Here is an 8,282-nt window from a genome sequence, read left to right on the forward strand (position 1 = left end):
TATACGTGGATATTATGAGTGACGTGGCAACGTGACAAGGCAAAGTTAACGTCGGTGAAGCCAGATATTAAAAGTGTATAAAATTATTTTGTGCACGGATGAATAGTAAACACAATTTAGTTGATATCCTTAAAACCATTTTTTTTATTAGTTCAAGGACTAAAAAATGTATTAAGCCATGGTAACGCGACAATCCTGAGGAGTGACGTGACAGTCTAACGATAATGTCTCAATTAACATCGGTTAAGTCATGGACTAAAAGTGTCTAAAATTATTTTGTCTGAAAATAAATAGTGAACACAATTTAGTTGATATCCTTAAAGTTATTTTTTTGATTAGTTCAAGAACTAAAATATGTATTAAGCCTATACTTAGTGGGCATAAGCAGGAAACTTATTTATATTTATATTTTTACATTGAGAAGATGTTGACTATGCCGTCTTCGTCGTGCTTTGGCGGTTTGTTTCTTCTCCCAAAGCGAATTGTTTCAGATCAAAGCGATCGAGCCGCCTCCATTTCTTCATCTCTCTCTCTCTCTCTGTGAAAGATTTCGTATTACATTCATTCAGATCCATTATTCTAGAGAGAGATTATTAATTTACGAGTGAATCAATATGGCGGTGGTGTCACCCCTGGCGAAATACAAGCTGGTTTTCCTCGGAGATCAATCCGTCGGCAAGACCAGCATCATCACTCGCTTCATGTACGACAAATTCGACACCACCTATCAGGTATTTTCGATGCTAATTCCTTCTTTCTTTCGGGCAGTTGCAATTCAAACCTTCACATTTTCTGCATTTATCCGTGTTTGGATCAATGCAAATTGAACTAAACTTGATTCTCTCTTGCGATTTGCTGCGTCATTGATCGCCTTGATTGGATATTCAAATAGTTCGGTTTGATTTTCGTTTATCTCGATCCAGTAATTACTAATCCCGGCGTCGTTATGAATAAAATTCACGTGGATCGATGCCTTCGTTGATACGCAGAGAGGTGCAGGCTTTCGTTTGCATGTGTTGTGTTTTTGAAGATGCAATTGATCTGGTACACGTTAACGTTTGCACGTAATATGTGTTGTAGATAATTGGTGTTTAAAGGGTTGAGACACTGACATGTACCTACCTTCATGTACAAACCAGATCACCGTGAAGGATTTTGCTCTGTTACAAACAGTTCTGTGTCAGAACACCGTGATTTAATCCTCGTGATTGTAAATTATAATAGAAATTGTGACAAAATCTTCCAAATAATACTTTATCATGAATCTCTAAGCATCCCTTTCTAACCGTACCATGCTAGAAATGCGCGGGATATAATACATATTACAACTATGAACATTGGATACGTGTTTCTTTTTCTTGTTTTGTTTCCTTTAGTTGAGTTCTTAGTTATGGTTTCACGGAGAAATGTACAGTCAGTCAGACTCACAAAATTCAAAAGTATTAGCAGGGATGGAGAGAGTGGCTGTCTATTTGGATTGAAAGATACTGATTGACTTTTTGGCTAACTGGATTGCAGGCTACTATTGGCATCGATTTTCTTTCAAAAACAATGTATCTCGAAGATCGTACGGTGCGGTTGCAGCTTTGGTAAGACAGGACGCCTTTCTTTCTGTGACGAGGGAGCCCAAGCAGAGACACAATAGCTGTTCCCCCCTCCCCCTACTTTTAATGCTGTTCAGTAGATGTCGAATATCTTCTTCCTATTTAAATAAAATTTATGTGAATGAGAGATAAAACCTCAATTCCTCCCTCTTGTCTAAAGGGCACTGTTGCAAAAAAGGCCTCATCAGCTGCATTATGCAGACATGGGCACTGTTGCAAACTGAATGTGTCATGTCCTACCAAATCTTTAGGAAATTAGTAATGGGTCAGTGGTGTTTGTTTCTTGGCTTGTTAATAGGAAAATCATGTCTAGTAATTAGGAGTCATGTAATTTTTTGTTAAAACTTTTTTGTATTTAAGAAAGATGTATTGAATGAAGTAGTGATAACTTTTTCAATTTCCCGTTCTCATTGTCCCTTCTTCAGAACTTTTTTATGCTTTGTCTCTATAAAAATTCAACAGGCACCACCAAGGTTAATTTGGTGGTGAGATACTTCTTTTAGACCTATTTATTGTCTTCTCTAAAATTTAATATCCCAACTCACAGGGACACTGCTGGACAGGAGAGATTTAGGAGTCTTATTCCAAGCTACATTAGGGATTCTTCCGTTGCAGTGATCGCCTATGACGTTGCTAGTGAGTAAAACATCTTCATATCCATGCACTTTCATTTTTAGTTATTTCATAATTCATATAGCGGAATGCCTTTTCAAGTATTATTATGGCTTGTGAACTAATCTTCTTGCAATGTGTTTAGTTATATTTTGCTTCTATCATCATGTGCTAAATTGTCACCTTGCAGATCGACAGTCTTTCCTGAACACTTCCAAGTGGATTGAGGAAGTGCGTACAGAACGAGGCAGTGATGTTATTGTTGTTCTTGTCGGCAATAAAACCGATCTTGTTGATAAGAGGTGAACAATGCATATTCATGAATGAATAAAAGAACCAGAGTTCATCTTTTGGTGACCACTTGAATTTCCTCTGATGGTCATCTTCTGGTGTTTGAACAGGCAAGTGTCGATCGAAGAAGGAGATAGCAAGGCTCGCGAGTTTGGAGTAATGTTCATAGAAACCAGTGCAAAAGCAGGATTCAATATCAAGGTTGAGAGCTTCGTCACTGCATTGCACTTTACTTATAAAGAGGCAATGGTTCAGCAATTTATATTTCAACGTAAAGCCAATCTAATCCTTCAAAATCTATATGGCAGCCTCTGTTCCGGAAGATAGCTGCGGCCTTGCCAGGAATGGAAACCCTCACATCCACGAAGCAGGACGATATGGTTGATGTGAATTTGAAGCCCACTGTGAATGCTTCCAACTCGGAGCAGCAAGGAGGAGGTTGTGCATGCTGAAGAATGTATTTAGGTGAGAGGGTAAGTATAAGATAATGAAAGCACAAATAGCCTAATGTTGAAGCCGAAACAGAACCACGATTTTGAGCTTAGATATCGACATCCTTTCAACTTTCGACGGAGGAAGGTGCAGAGGAGTCTGCCCCAAGATGCTACAAGCTGACTCCTAGAGGTGTTTTCTGACGGAAATTACCATTACTAATTCCTTTAAGCTATTTGTATCTTTTTTCTTAAATCATCGTGTATTTGATATTGATCTGAGTGAGTCAGGAATTTTTTCTCCATAGGAGATTATTTTTAAGGAGTTTCTTAAGAGTTCATCTCCACATGTTTGTGCTATTTTACTCAAATTCTTTGCCAACGATGAGATTCGGAGTGGATTATCTGGTGATCATGTTGTCTCCTAAATTACACCCGGGTAAAGGCGGCACAACTAGCTGGATCAGAACATAAATTCTTCCATATTAAGGGCAGAAAGGTATAAGCATACAGGTGTCAACAGTATGCCATATGGAATGAATTCTGAAGGTATACATGTTCAACCCTATTCTAACTACTCCCATGATGATTGTGATTAAAAGGATAGTAGGGTAGAGGCCTATTTTTAGATCTTTGATTTGTCAAAAGTGAACAGAAAGGGAAAACAAAACTGAAGCAGGTTTTGGCAGTAAACAAGGGATGGTCAAATGATGTTCGAAACAGACACACAGGAGTAATTCGATTTCCCTTTCCACATCCATTTCCCAGTCGAATCCACAGATCCCAACCTAGCAAACCGGATTTTAAAGTTGTCTCCAGTTTCCAAATGGATATAATCAGAAAGCTACGATTTTTTATGCCACCAAGTTAATCAGGCCTTAGTTGCTAAATGGGATGGTGGAAATAAACCAGGCCTTAGTTGCTAATATGGTGGGCTCCCGAGACATGGGGTAATGGAACTTGACTAGATGGAGATTTTCAACGAATGTCAGAATCTGCCCCTTTCACAGTTATTTTTTCCGGGGGGGGGGGGGGTGTTGTTTACTACAGATGTTGAGAGTTTCGATTGAGCCTGAGATGTATGTTGTTTATTCAGAAAAATATCAACATAAAATTGAAGCAATTTATTTAAACCATCATGATTTGTAATAAGAAGGAATAGGAATATACTGGATGACAAGAACTATTGATATGAATGTAAAGTCAGCTTATGTACAATGGGAAAAAAAAAATGAACTTGGAACTAAAAATCTGAAAGTAAAAAGAAAAACGAAACTGTATATAAAAAAAAACAGAAGAAAACAGAAAACTGGAAAACTTGGAGAGAACTTTAACGAAAGGAAGATCAAGCAACAAAGGGTGGTACTTGCAGAACTTATCAGTCGTGAACACCGATCTGTCTCACTCTCAATGTCAAGTAAATCAGCACCACCGTTCCCATAATTGACCTGAAAATAGAAATACACAATTCAACTGAAAAACAAGGAACAAACGAATAGAAGAGATGTAGTTACAGTCAAAACAATGACTAGAATCTGTAGCGGAAATTGAAGTCATCCATTTTGGCATTACAACTCCAAATTTTTCCTCCCAAGAGGATCTCAAAATTTCTGAAAATTAAGTATGGGCATGCAGTAGTGATTAGAGATGATTTCTTTGATCAGGAAGAACGAACACATTCCCCCCCACCCCCAAACACACACACAAAAAAAGATAGCACCACAGTATGCATAAATATTTTATGACAGAATGTTCATGTACAACCTTTTAGACCATCAAAGCTAAACATTAATGCCCCCAAGTTTTGGATCTAAGACCTTAAACAAACCATGCGTTGGGATTGCAGAATGTAGTACCTTAAAAAATTTAACTTTAGGAATGTAAATGTATGAGATGATAGGTCCTGAGCTTACAGGACAGAGAAAAGGAGAGCAACTTTTCTTGAATTGAATGAAGCGGAGCGCTTGTATTTCCTCGTTCTGTTGTTAGGAGCTTCATGAACCCTATCAGCAGCAGAATTATCTAAAGCATCAAAAGAATCTTGTTTTATCACGTATAATACAGTTGCGAAGAATATAGATCATAGATGGTTATAGCACCCAAGATTAGTATCTAAGAAGACACATAAGCAAGACCGTAAACAAACAATAGAATAACACAGCTCCTGATAAGACAAAGAATTAAATTGATTGTCAAGAGAAAAAACCTAAAAGTTGTGTAAGATGAACTGTTTGTTTTTTTCTTCTTTATTTCACATAACTATTTATAAAATTCAAGCTTTCTTGAACAAAACAGAAAGGAAATTTAATAAACGTATGCTGGAGAAATAACTTTTCTAGACCAAGTTCACATGAATAATCAGGAAGAGAGGTTGCAATGGAGCATGGTAGTCTAATTGGTTTTCCGAAGTTCTTGGTTCAAGGCTCATCTAGATGCTGGTTACTCCAATAATATTTTTTAACAGACGAACAGCACAGAGGGAAGGAGAGCTATATCTTCCGATTAGAAATTGATGTAGAACCAGGAAAGAAAGACATATCTTCTGAATTGATGGAGAAGTAGAGGTAGGAGAGAGATAACATGAGGAAAGGGGAAGAAGGCAAAGAAGCAGAGATGATCAAGCATCTAATAGTCAAAATCCTAAGATCATCTTATTACTTACAATTGATTTGTGGGTTATTTATACACTCACATAATCTTATCAAACTGGAAAACTAAAATATTCCTAAATAAAATTGTAAAATCCCTTTTTTCCTTTTTTGTATTTATTCATCTTTGCTAGGACATGTCTAAATGTTGAGACAACTAAAGGGGATCCATTTGGGCAAATAAAGTGCTCTTCTACAGGTTCCTGGTTAGCTCAATATACAGACGGAGAAAAGTCAAGCCACTGCATAAACACAACACAAATTAGGGAGGAACTAGTCATTTTAACATGTAGAAAATTAATAAGTTCCAATTCGTGCTCAATAATAATTCAAAAAGGGCAAAAAAGATAAGATGTTTATACCTTTACAAGTGAACTTGGGCAAGACCGAGCTGTCATTCATTAAAAGCTGCATGAATTTCTCCCCTATCTGTAAGCTGATCTGTCTCTGGAAGGCTTTCTGCAAATGCTATTTAATCATCATTTTTCCATCGATGAAAAAACTGAAAGAAAAACATCAAACTGCAATTCAAATAAGAAAATTATATCAAGCCAAATTGTTCTCTTTTCTGAATCCCAAATAAGGAAATTATATCAAATATTATATACTTATATTCTTGTACATATGTAGGCTTAAACAGAACTTACGGTCAAAGGACCCTCGGTCATTAAGTTTGCATCTCCATCATTGGTTTTAGGCATCAATGAATTTCCTACGTCGATATCCCTATCTACATTGATGCAGTTTTGGGAATTTAATTCGGCCTTCAAGCACATCTGACAATCGAGTGGGTTGGGGACTTCTGCGTGCCTTAACTGCGATTCACAGTTTGGATCTGCGGTACCTTCATCGGGTACCACTAAAATGTAATACGCATCCTGGCCTTGCGGAAAATGGAAAAGAAAAATGCTAATTCAGAGTAAGGAAAAAAATTGAAAAAACAACCAAAAAAAAAGCACGTAATCACTAGAAAACTAGCCCCCCAGAAGTGAGAAAATAATTCATTTTTCGAATCATCAAATCTTATGAACTGCAGCGTACCAGACATGTAAATCAAGGTATTAGGCATATCGTGAGAGTGAAAGAGAGTACAACTACTGAGCTAAAAGTAGATATGTGTAATCGTTGACTTGCTACATGAAGAAGATGCATTAGACTCAACATTTGAACCAACCAAACTTCAACTGACTGCATTACTTCACCCAAAACCACACACAACTTGAGTTCACGATCCTCGTTCAATTCAACGAAATCATTTCGCTTCCAGAAGTGAAACACAGAATTCTAGACACAAAAGAGCATTTAAAACCAACAAGCAGGCACAAGCGCCTTTTCAATGCAAACAGATTCACCGAATCCAACAGCAAAACTCGAGAGGAGTCAGTCAATCGTCGACGAATTCAAAGCTAGAAAGAGCCTCCATAATTGAGAGAGAGAAACGGTACGGACAGAAAGCGAGAAAATCTCACCTCCTCGCACGAATTCACCGCCATTCGAAGTGAGACAACAAGGTGGAGCTAGGGCTAGCTCCACAGAGAGAATGCGCACTGGACCGACTTATGCATTCTCGGGTCGGCTCTACATCGATTCATATACATACATACAGAGAGAGAGAGAGAGAGAGAAATGCAACAACGGATGGAGCCGGTCGGAGTAAATTTATGCCTTATTGGCACGATTTGCCAGTAAAGCATCAGTCACGACACTGATGATGACGACAAAAGTTCCCTTCGTTTTGACGAAAGTACCCTCGTATTTATAATTATGAGTAATGATGCATGCACCTCTCTATTTACCTTCCATCCATATACTTATATTTTTAAATAAATTTAATTTTATACTTTAAATTTTTTATATAAAAATTTAATTTTTTATTATTTTAATTACACTTTATATATGTATTTTTAAATAATTTAACTCATAAAAAAATTAATCAAATTGACTTATTTTACTTTACTTTTTTTACACATCAAAATATTAGAATTAAATTGATTTAAAAATATTTGTTCGAGAGTATAATCGAAATAAAAAAAATTTAAATTATCATATAAAAAAATGTCAAAATATAAAAGTTAAATTAATTTAAAAATATAAATCTAAAGATGTAATTAAAATAATAAAAAATTTAAATAGCCACACAAAAAAGAATGAAAATAGAAAGAGAAAAATATAAGTTAGTTCTTTTTTACACTTAATTTTAATATTAATACAAACAAAATTAAAATTTTAAAAAATTAATAATAGCTCTCTAAAAATTGTTGATAATTAAAAATATTTTTTTATAAATTATGAACTACTTTGAAAACTTAATTTAAAAATTATACATTTTTTATGTGTAAAAGGTCTTTTTAATTTTTAAAAAACAAACACTTTTAATTTTTAAAATGTGTTGAATATTTTTAAAAATAATTAATAATTTATAAAATATTATTAATTTTTAAATAATTATTCATATATCAAAATTAAATATTAAAAGTTACCGTACATAATTAATTTTTAAATAATTATACATATAATTATAATCTTTGAGTTCAAGTTTAAAAAATTTTCAAAATTTTTAAGTTGTAGTATCAAATAAGTTATTTTTTTAATTTTAAATTAAATTGATCATTATATTTTAAAATAATAAAATAAATTATTTTATTTTAAAATTTAGGGTAAAATTGGTTATTAAACTTTAAAAAGAAACAAATTGT

The 8,282-nt window shown here is 34.9% G+C and overlaps 2 protein-coding genes across 6 annotated transcripts; one reads left to right on the plus strand and one right to left on the minus strand.

Annotated features, from left to right (window-relative positions):
* Window positions 1-455: 455 nt before the first annotated feature.
* LOC127800820 (ras-related protein RABH1e) lies at window positions 456-3,341 on the plus strand. Its single transcript, XM_052335652.1, has 6 exons — window positions 456-731; window positions 1,519-1,589; window positions 2,152-2,240; window positions 2,407-2,518; window positions 2,618-2,708; window positions 2,816-3,341. Exons 1-6 carry the CDS (start codon window positions 615-617, stop codon window positions 2,957-2,959), a joined length of 624 nt encoding a protein of 207 aa, XP_052191612.1. The 5' UTR covers window positions 456-614; the 3' UTR covers window positions 2,960-3,341.
* A 700-nt stretch (window positions 3,342-4,041) lies between these two features.
* On the minus strand, window positions 4,042-7,243 carry LOC127800821 (uncharacterized). 5 transcript variants are annotated; one of them, XR_008022859.1, is made up of 5 exons: window positions 7,056-7,243; window positions 6,234-6,464; window positions 5,949-6,107; window positions 4,852-4,960; window positions 4,042-4,386 (listed from the first exon to the last, which is right to left on the minus strand). XR_008022859.1 is itself a non-coding variant. In XM_052335655.1 (5 exons), the coding sequence occupies exons 1-4, from the start codon at window positions 7,077-7,079 to the stop codon at window positions 4,811-4,813; spliced, it is 483 nt and encodes a 160-aa protein (XP_052191615.1). In that variant the 5' UTR covers window positions 7,080-7,243; the 3' UTR covers window positions 4,042-4,386; window positions 4,795-4,810. The 5 variants fall into 5 exon arrangements, 3 of the variants coding, with proteins under 3 accessions (XP_052191615.1, XP_052191616.1, XP_052191613.1); XR_008022858.1 differs by having other exon boundaries at window positions 4,795-4,960; window positions 5,949-6,045; window positions 7,056-7,242; XM_052335655.1 differs by having other exon boundaries at window positions 4,795-4,941; window positions 5,949-6,045.
* Between the last annotated feature and the right edge of the window lie 1,039 nt (window positions 7,244-8,282).

This window comes from Diospyros lotus, chromosome 4 (assembly GCF_014633365.1).
Source record: "Diospyros lotus cultivar Yz01 chromosome 4, ASM1463336v1, whole genome shotgun sequence".
In the NCBI taxonomy this organism is placed as follows: Eukaryota; Viridiplantae; Streptophyta; class Magnoliopsida; order Ericales; family Ebenaceae; genus Diospyros; species Diospyros lotus.

Bases quoted from the DNA above. Each gene is read 5' to 3' on its own strand.
- LOC127800820 (XM_052335652.1), top strand. From the start codon at position 615: ATGGCGGTGGTGTCACCCCTGGCGAAATACAAGCTGGTTTTCCTCGGA. The intron at 732-1,518 runs GTATTTTCGATG...ACTGGATTGCAG, and splicing joins AATTCGACACCACCTATCAG to GCTACTATTGGCATCGATTT. The intron at 2,519-2,617 runs GTGAACAATGCA...GTGTTTGAACAG, and splicing joins ACCGATCTTGTTGATAAGAG to GCAAGTGTCGATCGAAGAAG.
- LOC127800821 (XM_052335653.1), bottom strand. From the start codon at position 7,079: ATGGCGGTGAATTCGTGCGAGGAG. The intron at 4,961-5,948 runs GTATAAACATCT...TTGATGCTTTAG, and splicing joins GCCCAAGTTCACTTGTAAAG to ATAATTCTGCTGCTGATAGG. The intron at 4,387-4,851 runs GTAAGCTCAGGA...TTCTATTTTCAG, and splicing joins GCTCTCCTTTTCTCTGTCCT to GTCAATTATGGGAACGGTGG.